Source organism: Catharus ustulatus, chromosome 15, assembly GCF_009819885.2.
Source record: "Catharus ustulatus isolate bCatUst1 chromosome 15, bCatUst1.pri.v2, whole genome shotgun sequence".
In the NCBI taxonomy this organism is placed as follows: domain Eukaryota; kingdom Metazoa; phylum Chordata; class Aves; order Passeriformes; family Turdidae; genus Catharus; species Catharus ustulatus.
This window is the reverse complement of record NC_046235.1, coordinates 4211368-4236480: the sequence shown is the minus strand read 5'-3', so window position 1 is coordinate 4236480 and position 25113 is coordinate 4211368. Positions and strand designations below refer to the sequence as shown.

At 40.3% G+C, this 25113-nt stretch overlaps 1 protein-coding gene across 5 annotated transcripts in view; it reads right to left on the bottom strand.

Annotated features, from left to right (window-relative positions):
- The window catches only part of SLIT3 (slit guidance ligand 3), a 466954-nt gene that overhangs the window by 84546 nt on the left and 357295 nt on the right, over positions 1–25113 (bottom strand). For all 5 annotated transcript variants that reach the window (XM_033073074.1, XM_033073076.1, XM_033073075.1 and 2 more), the window contains 4 exons: positions 17460–17603; positions 14894–15037; positions 9872–10035; positions 7593–7725 (listed from right to left, as the gene is read on the bottom strand). In XM_033073074.1, coding sequence (XP_032928965.1) covers positions 7593–7725; positions 9872–10035; positions 14894–15037; positions 17460–17603 — 585 coding nt within the window. The remainder of the gene's footprint in view (positions 1–7592; positions 7726–9871; positions 10036–14893; positions 15038–17459; positions 17604–25113) is intronic.

The window sequence follows — 25113 nt, the reverse complement described above, 5'->3', positions numbered from 1 at the left end:
GTGGGTATTGCAATCTGCACAGCTGACTTGTGGCAGCAATGGGATGTGGGCATTTCCCCATTTATTACAATAAAATAGAGACAGACCTCGAGGTTTTTTCCTTAACCTTGGCTGGAATATACCAAAGTAATAAGGCTCCAATGGAAGCAGTACTGTGGTACTATGGCAGTGCCAAGATGTTTCTCCAGACACCTTCCAGAAGCAACATCTACCTGGGAAATGAATCCATCCTTCTCACAAAGCACTGTGGAGGAAGAAAGCATTCCTCCCTCCATACGTGGGATGAAAGAGAAAATGATATTTCCCTTCCTTACATGATGCTGCAGGGATTTTTCCTGAGATAGACGTGGGGCAGTGCAATGGATATGGAATGTTTTGAAACATAATCAAGTGTAGCCAGGAAATTCAACCCACAGACACCAGAACACTTAATGTGCTGCCTCTGCTGCTGAAAACAGAATCTGATAATCATGTTAAGAATTTTTATTCCACACATACAATTTCCTTTTCTTTGGCAACAGGCCTCCTTATTCTGTACTTACTATAGCAAACAACAATAATAATATATTATCCTTGTGTTCTATGTTGCCTTTTTACAGTAACTGTAACAGCACAGAGATACTTGTGTAAACTAAATCCAAGAAAATTTTCCCACAAACTTTATTTTTACATAATTAAAAAAAAAATCAATAAAAACAACGGAATTTCTTACATAATATATTTTATAGCTGGCATTATTTCCCCCCCACACTTTTGTTTCATCTTAATGACCTCTCAGCATTTTCTGCTGCTTCAAATCTTTTTTCTACTGAACTCCAACTGAACCACTCCACCCAGCCTCACAGTTATCCCTTCTGCCTGTGCACAGGATCCCATCCTGGCAGAGCTACCCTAAGCCTGCACTGGAGCTCACCTAACTCCTTGCAGAGTTAGGCTGGGCAAGATGGGAATACCAGCTTCTGACTTTTTAACCAAAAAAAAATTACTTTCTCAGTAAAAAACCCCTACTGAACTAATTAACCTCTCCTCTGACAATGATCATGAGCACTGAGTGGGAGCTGCACAGCCAGCCAAGCAGGGACAGAGTCTCACTGGCCAGAGGACAGGTTAGTTGTGCCACACTTACACCTCCCAGGGATATCCACATTCAGCAAGTGGAAAGCCACTTGCTTAATTTTGGCTAAATCTGTTATAAATTATTGTGAAAATGGATTTTGATAATTTCCCACTATAAATTGTTATGTAGGAGATTCTCAGAGTTTAGACATGCATGTCTCATTTTTAACAGGGCAAACCATGTCTCTTTGCCCCAGTCATGATCTGCTGTGGAGGCAGCAGGATGCCAGGGGTCTGTGCCTTCCCCTTCATCCCAGAAAATCACAAATCTCAAACCCATGCAAGAGGGCAGGTTAAGGCTCTAGTCTTTATTCCAAATGTAAAATTCTAAGGATTTCTAAAGGAAATCAAAAGCAGGTCATGCATTATGTATTTGGGAGTTATGTATGATTTTCTTTTAGGAAAGGAGACTCTTGCAATATGTTGAATTCTTCAGGAACATATTTTCAGGATATTCTCCTGTTGATCTCAATATGAAACAGCCTGCAATTTAAACAAACTGATGGTAGTCAGCCAAAGTTTTTCCCTCCTCTTTTGCTTTCTGGGGCAATCAGAAGTCAAGGGTGCACATTTTAATTCAGTGCTTTATGACTCAGACTAACATAGACATGCAGACCCCTGGAGTTAAACTCCTACAGAAGATCTGCTCTGAACAGCTCTGGATTTGCACTGCAGTAATTTGATGGTTATATAAATGTGCTAGCAGAAAACTGCAATAATCATACCAGTGGTACAGATTCTGAATAAACACATTTTAACTCTGAAAAAGTACAAATAACACACTTTTCATGCATCCATAAGAACAATTCACCACCACTAAACCTCTCACCCCATTATCCAAAGTGTGGCAGCATTTTCTAAGCTGAAGGCATTCACTCTGAAAACACATTTAAGCACAGGGAATTTGAAATAACCAAGGCTTTTAGGGCATAAGAGCCTGCCAAGTATCAGGAGGATCTGGGATGCAGGATTTGAGGCAAACAACTGCAGCAGGGGAGGTGCCTCTGTCAGAGCTGGGGGTGCAGGGCCAGCCCCTCCCCACCTTGCTGGGCTCAGCAGGATGGATGGGGGCTGCAAGGGGGCTGGAAGCTGGACATAGTGAATAGGAGAATTATTCTTGAGGGCAAATGGGCAGAGACACAAAACTTTGTGTACTTATGCATACATCTATATAAATAAAAAAACACAGATGAAGCCACAGATGCCTTGCCAAAAAAACCCTCAAAATAGCCATAAAAGAGTGAATTTGGAAGGAAGATTAAATTTTTAATTCTTTCCAGTCTTTAGCCAAAGGAATATGATGTCCATGGTATCTGGCATGCAAAGAAATTGTGGTATGAATGAAGAAAAATACATGTCTAATTTAAATTCTGGGAATCAAGTTATTAATACACAGAGTCAAGACTGAGTGTCAGTTACCTTAAAATAGACACTGACTGCTATCCAAAACAATCTCATCTGCCTCCTAAGGTACCTAGGCTCTAGTTTAAATATGAGATTGGAGGTTTTTGGTTTCTTCTTTACCCTGTGAATGCTGCTGAGAATCCTAAAGTCTCAATAATTGTAACCAACAAGCAATTACCAGAGCAAAAAACGAAAAATAAACAAACCAAAAAATTCCAAAATATGTGTTCAACTCTCAAACAAGGCACCACCTTCCTGCCTGGAGAGGTTTCTCCTAGAACATGGCCAGGGCAGCTGGCACTGTGGGGCAGGGCCTGCAGCAGTCCCTGGGCTCATCCAGCACCTTCCACACACACCAACATTGCACATAAAAGATTTAAAACTATGCATAAAAGATGACAGCTGCTCTTTTTCCAACTTGTCTATTTTTGTACTGAAACCACTTGGATTGGAGGTGATATAACCAGCACAAGGTGCCAGAGCACAGTGTAACAATTTGAATCACTTGGAATCCTTTCTGTACTGAGATGTCTATTCAGCCATAAAGTCAAGCTTGCAGTGGCAATCTGTGCTAAGAGGAGAAGCCAGAGAGAGAAATCAGTTCTCAGGCACTAATTGAAAAGGCACAAAACTTTTCCTTTAAATATTCCACAAAGAATGTTACATTACAAAAACCAAGATACTTGGCAATTTTATGCAGCTCTAAAATTAAGTTACACTCCAAAATTTTTAATGTCTATACCCAGTATCCAAAATTTTTGAGTCACATTTCATTTCCTAAAAATGGTGGTCTAGAAAACAATTGGACTGTGAAAGATGAAACATCCACAAAACATGAATTTTAAGAGCTTCAATTACAGTTTCTTGAGAGGAAACAAAAATCAAGTGTGGATCTAGGTTGAAATATAGATCTTGAACTTTCATAAGCTTTGGTAAATTTGAACTCTGGGTTTTGCTGTATTTGTACATCAGACCACACCTCCATGTCTGACACACAGAAACATGGCTTTGTTTGAGAGAAAGTTAAACTTTAGTCTCTGCTAGTGCTATTGTCACCTTTCTGATATGTGCCCAAGCTTTACCAGTCGCTGAACATGTTATTTGATAGTATTGATATTATTTACTTTTCCTAAACTATCAGATTTGAAATGCAGATTAATTCCTTTATTTTATCTGTAACTAAAATATCCCCTACAGAACTCTTCTTTCTCTCAAGTAACCTAATTATTTCTCTCCTTTATTATCAAAGGAAAATTCCCTGATGCCTGTGTTGGGGGTCACTGTGTAAACCAGTGTGAATTGCCAGACAAGCAAGAGCATTTGCATTCTCAAGCAGATGATTTTCATCAAATATCTCACTCCAGAGTTACCCTTTGATCAGCAGCAAGACAGGCAAATTGAAAAATGGTGCTGAACTGTTACAATATTCCACACCTATCCAAACTACTCTGGGCATATTTGTAGCATGATTAGCATGGTCCAGGTACAGCCACTGTTTTTAGTCACTAGTCAAAGGAAATCAAAAGTGCCTTGGAAGCTGGAAGAAAAGGGTTTGGATTGGTGGGAAATACCTCCAAGCAGACATGAAAACTCATGTGTCAAATACATGAACCTACCAGACAGAACAAGAAACTGAAATGGGAGAGAGGAGGTTTGTGAGGAGAGAAAGAAATGACAAAAGTAATGCAAATATTACCTGCATTAATATAAATGGAAGGGAAACTAATCACTAACAGTGATGTATGGGTGCAGGTTTTTCTAACAATCCCACCAGTGCTATCCTATAGCCTGGTGTCATGACAACATTTGGAGTCTAGAGATGACATGATTGGTATATATTTATTCTAAAACACACCATGCTCATTATGTTACAGCTTGTGCACACTGTCCACATAATTGCCTCCAATGTTTTTCCCCAGTGCAAAATATTATTTGCTGTAGGTCTATAAAAGCAGCTGGATGCTGTCAGATAAGACTTTATTAGAAATAGACTATACTTCTGTGAATAAAAGGAAAAAATCTAGTGTTCACACACTGAGGTAATACATAAAAGGAGAAAGAGCATGGGAAACTTAGTTCAAACAGATTTAGGGGAAAAAACAGAAGAAAAGGAAAGACTAAAACACTAAGCAGCAGCAAGGCTGAGTTCCAAACTAGCTCATTGCATGAACATTTTACTTCTGAACATCTGGAGCAGAAAAACTGAGTATGTTAAAAAAACCCAAGGTTTCTCTTCAGGGCAAGCAAACAGTGGGAAAAAATGTAGGCAGTATGTAAATATACAGTGGAGGAATATACAGTAAAGGAATTTGCAAGAAACAACATAGTATTTTCTTATTTCCAAGAAGCTGGAAGAAAGCTTGCCCATGATGACAGGGTTTTCTGAAGAAAAAGCTGGGAAATAGAAATTTCTTGCATCATCATTCCCCTGAAAAGCCAGGACACTTAGTGATCTTTTCAACTCTGTTCTAGATGGAAGCATTCCCTGCCAAGGTAATCCCTGCTCCCAAGGGTGGTACAAACCAAACACGGGGATGTCTCCTATCATTCCAAGCTCTAAACATGAAGGAGATAATGGTTTTCACATGTCTTGTCTATATATACATTGAAACAGAAACTCAGAATGAACACTGAAAGGAGTGAGCCTGTGTCTCCTGTGCACCCTGCAATAAAACTTTGCTGGGGATCTTTTTTGCTGAGTGTAGGAACAGTGAAATTGGACCCAGAAAGGGTAACATTTCCCTATGTGCTAGTGCAAGAGATATGCTTATTTTTGCACAGTGCTATTTAATACCTGTTACAAGGAAAAGGATTCTTGTTTTAAGACTATTTTAAGACCTCTAAGAGAATTTAAAGGAACTTCTGAGAAGGACACATTCAGCCACAAGACAGTGGTTTAAGTAGATATGTGCAGTTCCATACCAAAACCACATTGCACAAAAGCACTGCAGTTTAATAAAAAGCACTGCAACCAATGTGCCTGGCAGATGAATACGCCAGCAATGGAAGGTTATAAATGTCAGACTGGTGCATTCATAAAAATTGCACTGAAATGCTCCTGTGCATCCTGTCCCTGCTCAGGCCTCCTGTGGGGAGGGAGCTGTGGGATACAGGGACAAGAGGTTCTGCATGTCCTTGTCCCCTCCTTGGAACCCAGGACTGTGGGTTGGGCAACTGAACAAGGCAAGTCTCTTTCACCCTGTGCCCAGGAAGATTTTGGGTTCCCTATTCCAGGTTCCAGCTGTCCTCAGGATGAGGCAAGAAGCTGGATTTCACATCAGATGCTGCTTATCACAGCAACAATGGCAGTTCTCAAACACAGAACAATAAAACCGTGTAACTTCACACTGGTAACTTGTAACCTGCATGATATAGCAGGTTATGGGCAATATCTCTATCTCAATCTGGAAGCAGAAGAAAAGCAAGCAAGAGTGATTATTTTTTATTTACTCCTTTCATTCTTGTCACAGTTTCCACAAACACATGAAATTTCGCGCTTCAGTACCTGCAACTCATCTTTTGGTGTAGATACAAATAAGGAGCTCAGTTTATGTTGGTGGAGAGGAGAATGAGATCAGGATTGAATTTGGAGACAGCTGGGACAGATTCAAAGGTTATATCTGCAGAATATGAAATACTCAGAGCCAGGCAGTCCGTGGTTGCCTGTGTTCTGCTGACACATTTCTGGATGGAAAGCAGAAAGCTGAACTAGAGCTTTGCAGAGCCAAGAGGCTCCTTGAAGAAGACAGTCACGTAAACTCCTATGAACTCAAACTGCTCAGTTCCAGGCTATTGCCTCATTTGCCAAGACATGGTTGAAAAATATAGCAGTTTTTAAGACTATGAGATTAATTTTACTCTTTTTGTGAAAGCTATGTCATCAGGGTATCAGATAGTATCAGTAAAACTCAAGATGCAAAATTTAAACATGAAAATTCCTCAGAGTGGCAGTGGAAATCAAAATAACATCTGTGATATCTTACTGCTAGCAAGCTCCATTTGAATGCAGTGACACCTGAACAAAAGCAGAGCAGAGACGACCTTGCAGACTTCTTAACACTGATGGATAAAGGAATCCAGACCAGGAACTGGCTTTTAATTTAATTCACTATTAACCACACCCTGGTCAAAGGTGTTCCAAGGATGCATTCACCAATGCAAAGTTTCCACGTTGAGTTACCCCAGGCACCTCCAGTACCCTCATTCACCAACAAAGCCTTGTATTTGTCTACAGTACTGGTAAAACCAGTGTGAACCCCATTCTCCCTCTGTGAAGGGAGTAAAAATAATAGTAGGCACTAGAAAATAGCAGAACCAGATTTTAGTTCATTATAAAATTCATCAAACATACCAACGAACTCAACCAATTATTTTCACATAGAAATGTTGATGAGATTGCAACAAGTTTCAGTAATGACTCACCTGGGATAGATTTGAATAAGGGCCTAAAGGGGAAAAGCTCAGTATTTCTACTGCCAACTACTTAAGTCAAGCATTTCCACCAGGATATTTTCCTTCCATGGAAAGAAAATCCACTATAAAGTCCTAGTGAGGCATAGATGAAAAGACAACTAGAGAGATGGTTCTCAACCAGGATGAATTTACTTTGCAATATAATCTAATTGTCTGTTATTTTAGCCATTTCATGAGGTTGGGAGAAAAGAATTCCTTGTTTCCACCACCAGCTTCCTTTTTTTCCTTTTTTAATCTCCTCAGAGGACAATTAGCTCACAGCTGCGTAACTCAGGAACATATTTTCATCATCCCTTCAAACTGCCTGTTGTGAGCTTGGGCTCTCACAGAAGCACTACAGGATTATTTGATACTAATAAATGCATTTGTTCCTACACCCAGAATTAATGGGTACAAGGACAGATAAACTCTGTTCCCATTACAAAGCGATTTATTCAGTCAAGGGACAAATAAGAATAAGAATAATGGTCAGAACATACCGAATCACCAAAGCACAGATGACTAAAGTCAAAGGCAAACCCCCCACAGACCCACAAAGCCTCACTCTGATGCAGTTTGATGAACTTCTCCAGAGAGAGGATAGGTAAAAGGTAACTTACAGCTCAGTCACGTCCTTGGGAATTCCCTTGGGCAGCATCCGCAGCCCTTTGTTGCTGCAGCGAACCACAGAGTCCACACAGGTACACTGGGAAGGACAAGGAGGGGAAAGCAAGCAGCTGCTCTCATCATTACCTGCACAGGGACAGAGGCACAGTGTGAGGACATCAGCCCTCCAGCTCAAGGCACCCACTCTGAGTACAACTGGAGACAAGGACCAAGGAGGGGCACCTTAATCCAGGGCAACCACCGCAGCATTTTAAACTAGATCCAATGCTTTGGATCACCCTGCCCTCATGCAAATTCTTTAGGCAACATGAACAGTTCTTAAACTGAATAGAAATATTTTCTTTTTTTTTCCGAAGGAGAATCTACTTCATAATTCTGCAAATCATAGTGCAATCCAACGCATGAATCCCAAAACCTCCCCCCACCTGTAATATGCCAGCTGAAATGGAGAACCCAACCAGCACACTGCCCTTAAATTCATCTAGACAGATGATATTCACTATCTACTCTCCTTTTGGAATACTTTCTTAAAATTCAGCTTCTGGATGTTTATTTTTTACTTTTCAAAGTCAGCCTGGCACTTTGTTTATGATCTGAATTGTAAAGCCTCATTGTTTTTAACAACGATAACCAGGCAAACAACAAACTGAAGCAGCACACTTCCAACGGCTGGCAATCCATCTGTGCACACATAAAAATATCAACTTTCTCCAAAAATGGTTTCAAAGATCCATAAACAGCAGATTAAATCTTGTAATTGAAGAACAATAGGGTTTCTGCAGTAGAAACCAACGCTTTGAAGCTGGGAACATTAAAGCATGGATTTTCCCCAAAAGCAACAGGCTTTGCAAAACATAAGGCACATGCCTGCAGCAGGATCACGATGTATGTGAAAGGAAACATTTAGTGGCACATTCCCGGGATGACAGGGAGGGGAAGCACACAACTGTGTGTGAGCACAGCAGCCCGAGCTGCCCGCACGGAGACCCAGAGCTCCAGCCTGCCGTCAGCATGCACCGCCTGCTCTCCGCTTTCAACTGATGCAAGGACTAATTGAGACAGATCTGGCTCTTTCTTCTCTCTGCTGGAGGCACCCATGAGCACTGAGATTAAAGAGAAAGACTGGAAGTCCTGGTACAAGATAACAGAAGTAGCCCTGACTGTAGGGGTAGGAGTCATTTGCATTCAGAGGGCTGGGGAGCCACCACCAGACTACAGAAGAACAGAGATTCTTTTTCTTTTCTTCCCCGCTGAGTTTAATGACTGGAAACAAAATTCAAAGTCCTTCATAAACCTGCAGAAAGAGCATGTTTTTTTCAGCATATTTCATTTTCCCCTGTGTTCTGTGTTTCACACCCTGCCACTACTTTCCATTTGCCTTGACTCCAAGTTACTGCCTGACAGAGAAAGCTCCCAACTGTGGAATGACATTTTGTACACCAGGATTCTTCTCTTCTCCCAAGTGTGGAATGTCAATCTGTGGACCAGGATTTTAGTTGGTTTAGGGGCTTTTTTTCTCTCAAATTAAAAGTGAATTATTCTTTTATGACTAAACTTGGGTCTCCTGAGCTCTGAGCTCAGGAACCTGGGCCTGTTGCCAGATTGCTTGACTAGGACAGGAATTAATTTTTACTCTAGGTAGGGAACTTCTATCACTCATACTGTCTCTTTAGAGGTATGTCTAACTGCACCTCCAGCCTACCTGGTCTTAACAAGCTGCACGTCAAGCTAGCAGGGCATTCACCTGCAAATTTCTCCTTAACTAGTGTCTCTAAATCCTGCTTGATCAGAAGACAAAAACTACCTGGAGAATGAAAGAAATGCCAGGGTATTTTCTTTTAAACCTACACAGACCCAACAAAACACGAAGCATCACTGAGTCATTTCAAACAATGTCTAAGTGGTTTTTTATTTCGCTGTATTCACCTTTTGCTGGTGACCCTGAACAGTATCCAAACCTAAATGACCTTCCAAGCAGGCGTGACTCCCACTGGTTTCAGAGTGTTAACTAGGATAATACCAGGATTAGACAAAGCAGAGCATTTTTCTGCAATAAATTAATTCTTATATTTAGGTGTAGACAGCAGAAATTCAGAAACTGGAAATCAACAATAAAAATATATCATTGGTAGAGAACAATGATCTTCAGCTGTAGGGCCTTTTTCATCACAAAACCAAAATGTTTATTGTGCAGCACTGCTTGGTAGGGAAGGACCTTCTCACAGAGGTGCCAACATTACCACAAGAGCCAAATCTAATTGGATTTTCTTACCATCACAGGTGAAATCCTGGACATCTACATCTTGGATTGGAATATCCTTTAAGAAAAAGGGTTTCAAGCAGCGTGGATTTCCACTGACAATTCTCTTCTTCCTCAGCCATTTCCCCAGCCAGGCCAAATGGCAGTTACAATTAAAGGAGTTAGCCAGCAAATTACTGAAAGGGAACAAAACATGATTTCATTACACATGAACAGACAGAAATACTGAAATAACTACAGAAAGATGAGGGGCTCCAAGTCCAGGTTCCTTCCTGTGTGACCCCTCCTCCATCCTGCAGATCTGGGAAGTTCTATGCAGGTTTTATATTAGGGCTGGGATTGTAATTAAAAAATATACATTTATGCATATATTGACATATGTTTATAAACCAAAGTGCTTAAAATTATTATTTAAACATACATCACTACCAGGGCAGGATTTATTGTGGAATTCAACCCAAGTTACAGTACACACCCAAGTCTAAACTCACCTCACAAACTGCACCCACAAGTGCATGATCTTCAACACAACCATGTACCCACCCCAGCACTCTCATGTGCTCTCCCCTTTTTCTCTGTCCCAGCCCACACAAACCAGAGCCAGGAGGGAGCCAGTGGCAAGCTGAATTTGGGGTTCCTATTGAAACAGCAAGGATAGTTCTATATAAGTACATATATACATACACAAAGCAGCACTGTCATCTTAGGAAGTTTTCTCAGGTCTGGATATCTGTAGTGAAAAGCATCTGCTCTGCTGCCTTGTGAACTTTATGGGGTCTGCTAAAAATCTTGCTCCAGCTCCTGAAATATCTTCCATCCAGAGCTGCAGCTGGTGCTGTGGTGTGCAGCCCCCAAAGCAATCATCTGACACCTCCATGAGAGATGGAGCCTTAACACAGCCTGGCTTAGCAACTCCTTCCTAACTAAACTTCAGATGAAGGAAAGAGGCTGAGATCCCTGGTAAAAAGGGAGAGCTGACTGTGCTATGTACAGAGACAGGGAGAATCAACAGCCTCAGTCTGAGGTTGCCTCACAGAAGAAGAATGAGCTGTCAGGGCCTGTGTATGGAAAATAAAGTATCTAAACTAACGTTGATGGAATATTCACATCATGTATGAATGTATCCAAGAGTCAATATTTTGGCAGCACAGGAAGAAAGATGATAATGAAATTTCTTTAAATCATAGCATATCTTTTAAGACAAGAAATTTGAAGGCAAGAAACAGGCACTTCAGGTGCAGGTGTAGTACTTGAAGTAGACTGTAAGTCTTCACTTGCAAGATGCTTTCACAAACCTAAACATGTAGTCAAAATCACATTAAGACTTCAGGCAAACAATCCTTTCAGAAAACAATAGTACTGAAGACAAAAACATGTGGCACAATTGAGGTGGGGCAGTTAGAAAGCAGTTCCTAAATTCTGTAGGTTCTAGGCCAACATCACATAGCCACAATATGATTTACAGCTGCTCTCAGCACTGCAGCACAGCCCACTTCAATCACTGCTCTGCCCTGGAGCTCTGGGGCTAACTCCACATGGATCTAACACAGGCTTTGGACATTGTGGAGAATGGAGAACTGAGGGGAGCAGAAAACTCAACATAATGTTATAAAAATACTCCACCTGCCTCACACTAAGATTCAAATGCCGCAGGAAGGTGAGAAAACCAACAGGTTACACAGAGCTTTTAGACAGAAGGTGCAAAAAAGCACTGAAAGCAATACTCTAATTCTAGCTGCTTTCCTTCTGAATTGTTTTCCGTTTTCTTTAATCCATAATGGGACCACATGCAGGATGCTTTGTATATTTTCCACACTGATACACTTTGGCATGAGCAGAGTGCCTAAACCAAAAGCGCTGACACTGAGTGAGGCAGTGCTTCAAAGGCTGTTTGTTCCACTGATGGGAGACAGTGAGATCATATTCACAGAGCTATTTCCACGACACATATCCTCAGAATTAAATAATCTACAATTGGAAACAAACAGCAGGTGTGTATAATCAGGTTTCTGGAAAACCAGCAGCTCTGAGAGTAAAGGACATTTTGCACATCTAGAGAGCATCTTACCAAGACGTATCAAAAACTTTCATGAACATTTAATCTATAAAATGATCCACATCAAAAAATAGAAATTATCCCTGTCTAGAGAGGAGAGATTGTCTTGACTTAATGTGCTGCTGCTCACTAGCTGAGAAGCAGTAACTATCCACAAAGCCTCCTTTTCTTCTTGGCAAACAAATGTTAACATATGATGCAAAGTTTTTGGAATCTTTAGTTTAAAAGTTGGATTACTTAGGAAGTAAGAAAGAAATAGGTTGTTACAGATAAACTAATAAATAAAAAAATCTCCCATTTAGAAATTAAAATCACTCCAGGCAAAAAAAAAAGGACACATTTATCTTGTCAGCAATTCCACACATCCTTCTGCCACTTTAGCAGCATCTACATTTTATCCTTTTCCAACTGCAGAGCAGGGGTTTTTAGCTTTAATGCAATAGAAAGTTCACACATATCCTTACATACATGCTCTTTCCACAGCAAGACTGTGATGCAACTTTTGATAGAAATATAAAACGAAGTCTCTCCTTAAAATATCACATGGATAAAGACATTTCCTACTTGACTTGAAATGGAATTGAAAGTCTGGAAAGGCCAATTATATGCCAAAGCTTTACTGAGGAAACTGACTATTCAAGTGGAGTTCTCAAATCAGAAACAGTAATGTTGGGCAGAAAAATTGATGTGAAAACTCATCATTATAATAATCAGAGTTCCTACACATACAATAGCGATTTACCCACTCAGACAGAAATACAGCAATCAAACTTTTAGCAGAGATTTTGTACTAACATTAAATTCAGAAGTGTTTACTCAAGGAAATAGACATATTTTAAAAATCAAGGGGAAATAGAAGTCTTGAGGCATGAAATATGCATATCCTACTACAAGTGCCTCTTCAAAATTGCAAAGAAGTCATAGAATATTAACTATTTAAATGGATTCTAGTGACCTGCTAGAAAAACATCTGGATGTTTTTGAAATTAGGTTGAAAATATATTTTGGAATTCAGGTTAAGCTTATACAAGAATAGTTATATGTCATTCTGGCATTAGCTTCATGCAGTTATTTCAATAATAATCCAGGGAAAAGCAGTTCTGCTTGCAAATATCTCCCCTTGACTGTGTAAGGACTAAAAGACATGACTGAATTCTCCATGTGAAGAAGTGCAAGTGCACTTCAAATCAAGATGCTGCAGTGCCTAGTTTGACCAATAATAAAGTAAAATTTGCTATTTTTTCTACAAAATAGATGTTCTTCCTCTATTGGAAATCATTAGATAGGGCATTATTTTCAGAGCTGTCCATGTTTTGAGAATATCAACTAGACTGACTCCCAAAGGTAAAGAACAAAAGAAGCAGTGTTCTTTAGTACTGTAAATGTGCCAGTATAAAAATGGAAATGGGACTTTGCATGAATTTTTGTCTCCTATTGATAGAAGTAAAAGTGAGGCTCTACAATACCCAAAGTGTGGGCTGAGCAGGGAAAGCAGTCACACCATCTAACTTCAGTGGTGGTGTCATCCAATAAATCCACCTACAATGGAGCACTGCTGGGAAATGAACAGAGCTGAATTCTGCATTTATGGGTCAAAAACCACCATGGCCTCAACCCAGGGTCTAAAGAAGCCAAAACCACACCTTTTCTGTAGATCAAACACAGAATGAAAATGTGAAACAAAGAACAAACTTTTCCACCAAGACACAGCTAGAACCAACAGGATTATCAATAAGTGCCAAAGCAAAGCATTCTAATTAGTAGCAGCTTTAATTGCTCTCACAAGAGGAAAAAAAAAAAGAAAATGGGCTATTTTCTAACAAAATATGACAAAAGCAATTCTATGAAAGCAAGGTAGGGGCTTCACAGACTGATTCAGAGTCCCTGTACAAAGGGAGCCACGGAGGGAAGCACAGACACAAGTGAGAGGAGCAGGCAGGCACTGCCTGCAGCACAGTGACAACAAGCTTTCAGCCAGTGCCACTGCTTTGAGCAGAGCCCTGAAAACAGTCAGTAATCTGCTTGTGTTTCTCTCTTTGTCCATCAATTTCAAGGACACTCTTGGGACTACACAATGCAAAAGGGAAGAAAATTCTGTGATCTCTATGCTGCACAGACTAATGCCAAAATGATAACTGATTTGCTGGTGAAAAGTTGCCAGGGAAAGCAAAGGGAAAGTGTGAGCAACAAAACAGCTGAGATTCAACACGTCTTTCTTTGCCCAAATATGATGGGAAATGTTTTCCAATTCTGAAATGCAATAGGATTGAGAGTTTATTTAGCCTGGACAATTAGGCTGTATTTTCAGGACAGACAATTTCCATTAACAGCAACACCAGGGTCCCCTCTCACAGCTGGAAACAAAAGGAGACTTTCTTTCCATATTTATCAGTCTGTACTTTAGTAAAATGGACACACTAAAAAAGCATTTAAGAAGCATGGGAAATATTTCAAAGAATGATTGAGAAGTGTAAGAGAATTAAAATTAAAGCTTAGGTTTGGATTTTCAAATTCACATTCAGTAAGACTTGCCTATTTTGTCTTCTTCAGATGCTCTCAAAATCTAAGAATTAGCTAGTAGACTTCTGATGTTTAACTAATTTAAGTGAAATCCAAGAAAGCTGTTCTTACAAAATCACACTGTACTGACACTAAAGCAGCTTCAGGGAGCTGAGTGTGTGATAAGTTACACTCTTTTAATCTGCAGAAATTGTTTTACATGACCTTCCCCTGAACCAGGCTATGACACAGCAAAACAGTCATCCTGCCTGAGACCTCCAAGTGTTTTCAGCCATTCTAGCTGAAACTATTAATTTTATTTTTTTTTTAATCACACCTTGTATCCTCCAAACCTGTGATTTCAGTAAGATGGCATTTTCTTTCCCTAGATGGTTTTCCACATAAACTGAAACATCATCTTTTTTAAAAGGAAGGCACAGAACAGCACCACGACATTCATCCATAAAAAGATAACTTACATTGTAGACAAAGAGACCAGTGTGCTGAAGGCTCCAGGGGTGATGGTGCTGATGTGATTGTCATACAGAGAGAGGAGCCTCACTGAGCTCAGGCCAGCAAAGGTGTCGTTGTTTATACAGCTGATGGAGTTGCTCCTCAGCATCCTACAAGGATTAAAACGGAATCAGAAATTACTGGCAAGGGGTGTCATTTCAGGATGGGAGGTACTTTAGCAAGAGCATCAAGAGATACTTTGGAAACCATTCTGTTTTTATTGATTGCTGAAGTAGAACACAGCTAGAGGAGGGTTAAATTCATGTAAACATGGTCTCGAGAATTTAAAATGCATCTCTTCCACTCAACATCAGAGGCTGATGGGAGCTGCACATCTGAAAGCAATATGCAATTAAAATTATAACTAGTGACAAACTTGAAATAAAATCTAAAAGCTCAATTTAATAAATATCTGAGAGTAAGCTGAGATGTATTTCAGAGATCAATTGAGAAAGACTGCCAGAAGTGTGTGACAATAACAATATTGGCTGCATTACTTCTGCTCATGTCCTGGATTTTTTTTTTTATACTCCACACACTGTAAAAGTATGGAAGGAAACAGTATCCTCATCAAAAATGAAGGAATATCTTAGGAAAGATTTCCAGACTTGGCTCAGACTCTGGAATGTCATTATCATAATTAATTGTGGAGACAAAACCCAGTAATCATTCTATAAAATGGTCTTTGCTTGGTGCTTGTACCAGATGAATCAGTGCTGTGTTTTAGAAGATACATCTCTCTGAGTTGTTATGGTAACAATGAACTCGACAATAAAGACCAATTAATCTGAAAGACTAGAATATCTTGTTTCACTCCATTGCAAAAAAGGCTCGTGTATTTGTTACACTGCATGCCAATCAATATCTGGGTCTGTAAACATCACTGCACTGTTGTGATATTCCTACTTAGGTGAAAAATTATTCAGTAATTAAAGCACACTACCAAAGATCTCCAAAATACATCCAGCTTGTGCTGCTGCTGCAGTGAATTGATCTCCAAACTGAGGAGGGTTAAACCCTGGGTATCAAATTCATGCAGTGAACAATGGAAATTCAGACTCCCTTTGGAGTTTGAATTTAAATCTGAGATTGGTATGTGCCAGCTGGGCATTGAAATACTACACCAAGAGCTACCTGAAAGTCCCCAGGGAGAGTTTAGATATGGCTGGGAGAACACTCACAGCATCATCACAGACATGCCATGTTTGAGGCTGGACACTGGGCTGCTTTTGCATCACTGGTTTCTGTGCAGTTACCACCAGAGGCACCACGGTCTCTGCAATTTTGGGATTGCAGCTGGGGTGAAACTGTGTCAGGGAAGACCCACAGGGCACACACACACACCTTTGCCAGGACAAGAGCACAAGCTCTAAAATGAGCAGGTAGCAAATGAGAGCATAAGGCTCAGCAGCAGTAGGAAACATTTCTCCTGCCCTGTATGGAATGTATCAGGCAGCAGAACTGCAAGATGGGATGGATGAATTTGAAAGCCAATATATCCTGTACATTGATTTACTACATTGCAGGAACATACAGTCTTTTAAAAGCTGGACCATGATCCTGACAAATGCAGCCCCTGCTGAAAGAAAGTCAATTAATGGATAGCAATGCATGTCCCTCAAGTCAAACCCTTTGGTTTCATATCATGGTTCACCATGCACTGTGTGCCCTTCCTGAAAGAAAACTTAGACTCACAAATCCTCATATCATGCTGTGTATATTTAGACTGCTTTATCAGCTGGGGGAAATGTAGGTCAGGTCAGCAGGATAGCTTGAATGTTAAGCATCTTTTTATTAAAAAATGCTGAATTTTGTTTAGGAGCACTGCCACAGGCTGCTTTACAGTATAAAAATTGATTTAATATCTATGGGCAGTATTTTCAAATCCCTTAGTAAAGTGCATACGTTAAATTAAAGAACAGATGGCTGTAACCACAAAAAATGTTAATGGAACAGCAAAAGTTCAATATTTGTCATTACAAAACAAAGTCCTTGAAATGAAACTTGAATTTCTTTTTACACTTGAGTAAGGACTGAACTAATTGTGTCATGATATCTTGCAACATAAGCAGTATTTTTTGCTAATGAATAAACTGCAGATTTTAATTGTATTTTGATTCCTAGAGCCTATTTCTTGACAGCCCCACCCAGTCAAGTGTTTTCATTCTATAGCACAGCTCCAGTTTGGGTGGAGGAATGGTGGAAGGATGGACAAAGAGACAGCAAACATGTTCCTACTCATTTCATTCGCACAGAAAATAAGAAAGTAATAAAAAATTACTGGAAGTGCAAAAATTTGACACATGACAGGATCCCCATCATGTTAGTCCTGTGAAAATATGTCCATTTTACAGAAACAGCACACAAACTTCAAACCTGCTCAGGACTAGAGAAATACTGAAACCCTTGTGAGCATGCTCCAAGGCCCAGCAGTAGCACTGGCTGTAAATATCTGATATTTAAACAGGCACTGCTGAAGCTGAGCACTCCCACCCTGCTCAGAGAGGAACAGAGGCAGGGCTCTGCACTTACAGGGTCTTCAGGCCTGTGAGGCCCCTGAACATCCGTCCATGCACCGACTCAAGCTGGTTCTCGGTCAGGATCAGCTCCTGCACGCCCGAAGCGCCGTCGAAGGCGCCCTCTCGGATCTCCTTGATCTTATTGTTGCTCAGATTTCTGGAAGGACACAACCAGTCACAAGCAGAAAATCAGCAGAGTTTCATTCCAAACATCACATGGGAGGGAGGAAGACAGGAGGAGTTTGTTCCTTTTGGTGGTTATCTAGGGAGACATTCATTCAGTAAGGAGAGCATCCAGAAATGCAAAGGTATTCCTACTGTTCTTACAAACAGCTCCTTTGCATCATCAAAACCACCATTATTTCAGCTATATCAAGGTAATTTAAATTAATGCAGTTACCAGCTTTTAACACCTCATGTAGTTCTTTCTTATCCATATCTTGGGAAACACTACATGGAAGTTTCCAGTATCTGAGTCATGTCCATGAAGTTATGGACAATGTTTGGGTCTGGGTGCTCATCTGGCAAAACTCAGTTAATGTTGCTGCCATTGAAGTGGTGCCACAAATGGAAATATGGACAACTTTTATTCACTGTACCATGTATCTGACCAACTTTAGTATGTGCACGTAAATAAAAATACACCGCTCAAAAGAAAACACATATCTGTTAATTGCCAATTCACAGCCACTGCAATACACAGCATTATTTTCTGAATATTTACTCTGCCTATACAGTCTCAAGATGTTTGCTTATAGATCAATATTAGAAAACTTTGATCTACAAAGTCAAATGAAGTTCTCCTGAAATGCAAAATTAATCTTTTGAATATTTCATATTTGTGAAAACCCCAGTGAACAGACAATTTCTGAATGATAAAAGTGCCATCAGAGATGCATAAAAATAAATGGCATTTAATTATTTAAAACATTTATATAGAAGGCCTTAAGCACATTAAAACTTTGAGCCTGAGTCCTTCAAATATCTCCCATGATGTCCTGTACAGATTATGACAAATAATTCTATTTGTTGAGGTTTATGACAGGAAACATTGTTCTTTGTTTTACTATCTACAAGAAAAAGGAGAAAGTACAAGATGTGTTCTTACTCCCAAGAAGATGCTAAATTCCAACACCATTACTCATGCAGAATATCACATTATTCCAGAAATGATCCCAGTATAGACACAGCATGAGTAATAGTTCCAAAATCCAATTCCAGGTGATATAAAACAAATGACAAGGTATCAGATTAACACCTGGGCTACTCTGCTCAGAAGAGCTGGCAATCTTACTGGGATAAAAGTTGACAGAAGACATGGAAAGAGGACAGCTTGGCCTCAGAAAGAAATAATGTGGGTCTTGCTCTTTTCAGAAGTCATCACTTAATAAAATAAAAAAGAAAAAAGAGCCTTGGAAATATGTTTCATGTGGGAAACTGGAGTACACTGGTTTATGTCTGCTGAACAACTGTCAGAGAATGGGCCCTACAGCATGTGGCCCATCACCTCTTGTGCTTTCTTGTGATCAGAAAGAATAGGAGCACGCCAGCAATCAGCCAAAAATAACATAAAAACATATAGAAATACTTACACGCAGATTTCTCCTTCCAGAAGTTTAGTGCTTTGTGCTAAGGCTCACATGAAGAGTTTATGTTCAGTGTCAAAGCAAGTCAAGGGAGGATATTCTGACATATGCATTTAATTTTGGGGCTCAGCTATTTCTCTAGTGGAAATGTTTATAGCTCAGCATCTCTCTTGAATGCTGGCATAAATAAATTCTCCCAAAGATGCCCCTCCTGGTACAGATCATGCCACGATGCATATTTGCACAGAATAAGTAAGTACATGTTTGTGGGGGGAAGGGAGGGTGAATTAATAAAAAAGTCTTTGCAGATTGCAAACTGACCTACCCTTGCAGTCAGAAAGTTCCATTGTTACTTTTTACCATATAAAAGATATTTAGGTACATACCTTAAAACATGGGGGCAATTTTAATGGTCTATTGGATACTGAAGGCAAAAAAGAGCAAACATTGGAGACAAAAACTGGCCATGATATGCAAAGGAACTGGCACTTTATACAGTGCAAACATCTGAATTTTAATTGCTGCCAAAGGATTTCAGCAGATAGGCAACTCCACTCATTTGAGTTAATAATGCCTGATCTTTTCAGCAACACAAAATTACCCATAAATATGCCAGCAGCCTCAGAAGAAGCCAATTATAAATACCTTTCCCATGCAAAAGATTTGAAAATCCAAGATTATGTTGAAATCCAAGTTGCAAGGCAGAGAAAAGAGAAGTTCTGCAATAACAAATAGGTAAAGATGTTACAGCCCTGAAATCCTGCCTGGAGTATTGTCACAGCAGATGTTCTACCAACCTGGATTTTGTTATTTGTCTTCTTGAATTAGAGTTTCCCATATCAGAATGCAACAAAAAAAGCGGTAGATGACAACATTCAGTCTCAAAAAAATAAAAGTTTCCTCCTAAAGTCTGAGCAGCTAGAATAATAAACTTGAGAAATTACATACTTTTCAGTCCAGAGTTACCAGGAAAAATAATCAGCTGGTATAAAGCTTAAAAAAATGAAAGCATAGTGACCTTTTGCCTGGTCTGCAACTCAGAGTCCTCTAACTCCCTCCTTTCTTTTATATGTGATCATCACACTTGACAAGGCATTTTTTATCAGAAAAAGCCTACTGACAGTTTATAGCAAACTCCCACTACACAAAAGCCCCATCCTCTTGCAACACTGAGCTTCTACCAGGAATTCTTCTTGAAATACTGGAGGACAGTGGAAAAGGGACTGAGTTTTGAGATTCCTATGTCCTCTGGCAGGACCCAAATGGGAGCCAGCCTGGCCTCAGTCTGGAAACTGCTGAAGGCTTATTCCATAAGGACTTCCTGATTTACCCTGGTGATAACATTCAATCCTGTTTCCAGACTTTTATTTTGTGCAAGAGGTCAAAATAAATTTTCAGAAAGCCTGGGTCTGCTTTATAGGGGGCTGTGAATAGGATATGAAGAGATCAAGAAGTTATCAAGGTGACATTGTTCACACAGCTCACTTTTCAGTTGCATTTTATTTACTTTACGGCTGAAGTTTATAATATTATTATTTCTGTTATCTCATAACTTCACAGAGCAAGCTGGATTCTATTCAGTTTTAACAGAGGCATTCACCCTGCTGTACCTGCTGGGTCAATGTCAGCATTCCAGCTCCCCACTGCTGAGTTACTGACACACTTTTCCATCTGAGTCCAGCCCAAGCACAAGGGATCTGCTTGGTCTCACCTCCAACCCTGCAGTTTTATCATAAAAACAGCCTGCTCTGAGTGGGGTTTCCCTAGAACGTTTCTGTCTGCTGGGGATGTGTTTGGAATCTTTAAGCACATGTGAGGAGGAAAAGCCCAGCGCTGCTGCATTCCTCTGGGGGATGCTGAGAGGGTTTTACAGCCTTTACAAATAGTGTGGCTGGGTTTGATGCTGTGAGCTGTTTCAGGAGCTGCATGGCACTGAAAGTCTGAAATACTACAGCCAGAGTGAACTGCACCCAGTGACACTCCTATACTCATCCAGCAGAGCAGACTGATGGCCTTGCTGTAAAAAACACAATGAGCCCAAACACCACGAAGCACAGCACACTCCACAACACAATTTCCAGAAAATAAAGTCTGCTTCTGTAAAACAACAGATGACTGCAAGCTCATTTGCCATGGCAAAATTCATGCTTAGTGGAAGGAACAACAGGTAACAGCTGTTTCCAAGGGCACAAACTACGTCTGCCTCCCCAAGAAACTTGATATCCTGGTTTTGAAACTGACTTCTAGTCTGCAAACTTTGTCATGATTCAATTTTATTTTACATGTAAAATGTTCAAATCCTGGTCTGACACTCCATACAGTTCAATCTAGCAGAAATACTTACAGCCAAATTAAGCCTCCAAAGGCAATTACATGCTGGAGGTGGGTTGGCAGTACCAGCTATTGGCAAGACAGCCTGACATTTCTCATAATAAAGACCATATTACATGTTCACTTTGTAACTTTGGCAAGATTTAACTGAATGAACTGTTAGATGACCCTTTCAGGTTTTGAGGTAAATATTTTTTATTACTCTTGTTCTCAAGAGAAGAGGTCAGTCCCCTTTCTCCCCAGCAGTGCATGAAGTAAGGCAGTTCATCTTTCTATTCTGAATGTGAGCTCATTGCTGACTTTTCTTCCCTGCAGAAACAGCTGCTGGGACCTCAGTGGGAATGGTCACTGATTTCCTGTAGGCACAGGAGAGGGGCAAGCTCTAGAGATGGCATCTGGGGGCTGCAGCCTCTGCCTGTGGCACAGTATCCCATTCCAGCAAGCAAGGCTATCTCTGTGCTCCCTCTGAGTCAGATCCCAGGGGAATTTGGACATTGAACCTGTCGTGGGCAGGAGACCCCTCCAGGCTCCCACTGCCATGAGTCCCCAGGCACTCAAAGGTTTTTTCTCTAATTAACAACTTGAGGTATTTCCAGGGACTGGTGAGGTTCACAGCGTTTGCTTCATGCTGAATTTGGTAGTTGGTGCAAGAAAAGAACTGCTCCCTTCCACAAAAGTCAAACTTCACCTCTGTGAATGGGGATGTCGCATGTCTCTCCTCTCCCCATCTGAGACCCTGATGTGTTGAGTAAGAAGATCTTCCCCTGGAAACAAAATTCCCTGTGAAAGGCAGAAGCTTCCAGCTCCCATGGCTGGAGGCCAGCAGCTCCTGGAGCCTTTCTATGTCCTGGGGATAGCACACCCCCAAAAGTGCAAGTCCTGGGGCTGCTCCCACTCTTCAAGAGCTCAGAAATGCATCTTTGCATTTCTCCTGCACTTCAGGCAGATTCAAAGTGCCCTTTGCTAACCACTGCAAAACATCAGGAACACAGTCCTTGGAGCCTGAAGTCAGTGGGATGGGACTTCAGAGACTTCAGCTTTCCCTCTACACTTGCAAGATCAGGTAAGGCAATATGGTGAGAACACAATGAAAGTAAAACAGAGGTCACTGGAGAACCCAGTAAATTACTTCTGGACTGGATTAGACCTGTCTAGAAGTATCTACACCAATCTTTTTATTCTACTGTAAAAAGCATTAAAGATGATTAAAATTTAGGTTATGAAAGTAGCATTATGTATATGGGATTTTGCAGCTAATTATTGAAGTTGACTTTTTTTTTTAAAGGCACATGCAGTTATGTTAGCCTTTTAAAAACCAGCAGGGTAATCATAGCAATTTAATTACTAAGTAAAATGTGGCATCACATTGCATTATGTATCTCTGACCTTTAAATTTCTATATCAAGAATTCAATTTTGTTTTGAATTACAATGTATTAAATCCTAGGCTGACACATCATACAGTAAGGTTCAGCTTAGGAGGACTATTTACACACAAATTACACCACAACAGCTAATTACATATTAGAGGTGGGGCTGGTGCTACCACCTATTGCAAAGGTGGTCTGATACTTCTCTTTTTTCCCCATCATTTGTCTCTCTCTGTAGCTTTACCAGCCACAGTGGAACCATGGTTCTCTGAAAATAAGTTTCTTTGCAAAGTTCCTTGACTTGGATCTGGCACTAGTCCTAAACTCAAGTGAAAGACAACCAGAGGAAAAGCTTTCAAATACCCTTCAGATATCCACATTACAGATATTCAGATTAATTTTGGGAAAAATAGAGTATTTCAGAGAAAAAATAAATTTAAAAATATATGGTTTAGGTTAATGCCCTGCCACTGCAAAGCTCTGAGCTGTTTTATTCAGCCTAGGAAGCAATTCAATTTCCAGACAGATTCCTCCACCTGCTGTTTGCCTTTAACACTTAAGTAGACAAGGAATATATGATGAGACAGAGTCAACAGTCAGTCAAATAATAGTTAGGTTTCTTGTCCCTTATACACACTAAAAAATGGGGATCTGATCAATGTTCTTCCTCCCTGATTTAACAGCAGCAGTGAGCCCCAATACAGACCCTGTGCCTGACATTCCTGCCACACAGAGCTTACCATGAGCAGCAGCAATCCCATCTCAGGCATTCCCACATTTCCCTGCTTGCATGGTGGAGAGGGGCCTTCCATTAGCAGAAGGATTTGGTCTAGTAAAGTCCAAATAGCAACTTGGAAGGAAAGGGGTGTTTGTTTGCTTGTTTCTTCCTGGTAACCCCTTCTTTTCACAACATGGAAGAAACAGGAAAAGAAGTCTAATCTGGATTTTTAAGGATCGGGCCACTGAGTAAAGTTGTGGTTGAAATGTTGGCCTGATCATATGAAAAAACACCATTTCCAGAAGATCCCTTAAATTAAAATGGAGAAACTTCTTTAGAGCATCAGGCAGAACAAAAGAAATGAGCTCAGCTACAAAGATTTCCTAAAGAACCTCTGCTTGGAGGCTGCAAGGGGCACTTTGTGGGGTGCAGCTTCTTTTTGCCATGAGTTTGACCTGCTCCTGCACACCTCTGATCTCAGCAGCTACCAAGGACAGATAAAAGAATCTTTTGTTTCACAGGAAACAAACTCTTAAGAATACTCTCACAACGGTTTCATGCTGGATTTATGCCCAAAATACAGCTCCTGTCGAGGCATCCTTCCCTCTCAGTGATCGATGGGGACAGGAAGGACAGCACTTTACTTCCCTACAGTAAGTTTTAAATGAAAACAAATTATTCCAATTTTCAAAACATAAATCCTGAAGGTTTGATGAGGACAGATGCTTTCCAGTTTGTGTGTACACTTATATAACATGCATTTTTCATTCCTGTTTACTATCTACTTACACAGGGAACAGAGCACTTAACAATGTCAACATCATTTTCTGAGTGCACTGTAGCTACAAATTATTGATCATTCATAAAACATGAGGCAAATGTTTGTGATTAGCTCCCCAAGTCTGATGGCCTGCACTTACACAAATACCATGCCACCCCAAGCCTGCAGTGGTGCATCTGAAACTCTTGCAGAAATAAAAAGAATCCCAGCACAGTGGCCTCCAAAACCCCTGAGATCTCACATGGATTCAAATGGCCAGAAAGCTCCAGATGGCAGAAACCAGGTGAAACAAAAGCAGAACAAATTGCCTGGCTTGGTTGGGTTCCCTAAATTGGTTTGATCCAGACAATAAAACCTTACTAAAAGTAAACAGTTAATGAGACATTAGCAATGGGTCCATAGGGTTAAAACTTTAAATAACTTCAGAAGGACCTATTTGAAGACTATCAGCAGGTATCTGACATATTATTCTCTTTCCAAAACACTGCTTTTATTAAATATATACAATGCACTATGCCAGGACTGTCAGCAGAATTATACAGCTATATTTGAACAACTGATCTATATGCTTGCTAATTTATTCTCCTCTCTAAACCAATCATGATCACCAGAAGCTGCCATTGTCCATATCTTGTAATATTATTTTCCTTTGACTATTTGAAACAACCACACCACAGCTGGAGGCACACAATACATTTGAGAGACGAAACTGAAATGCTAAATGTCACAGTCATCTCCAACAATAAGCATACATTGGAATAAACTCTGGGACAGAAATCTTGTCAGTCTTGATGAGTGAAAGACTAAGAAATGTAGCCTTAAAAACCCACTGAAATGTCAGCCTAGGGATCTTCATCTGTCAGTGTGGTTTAACTATGCCCA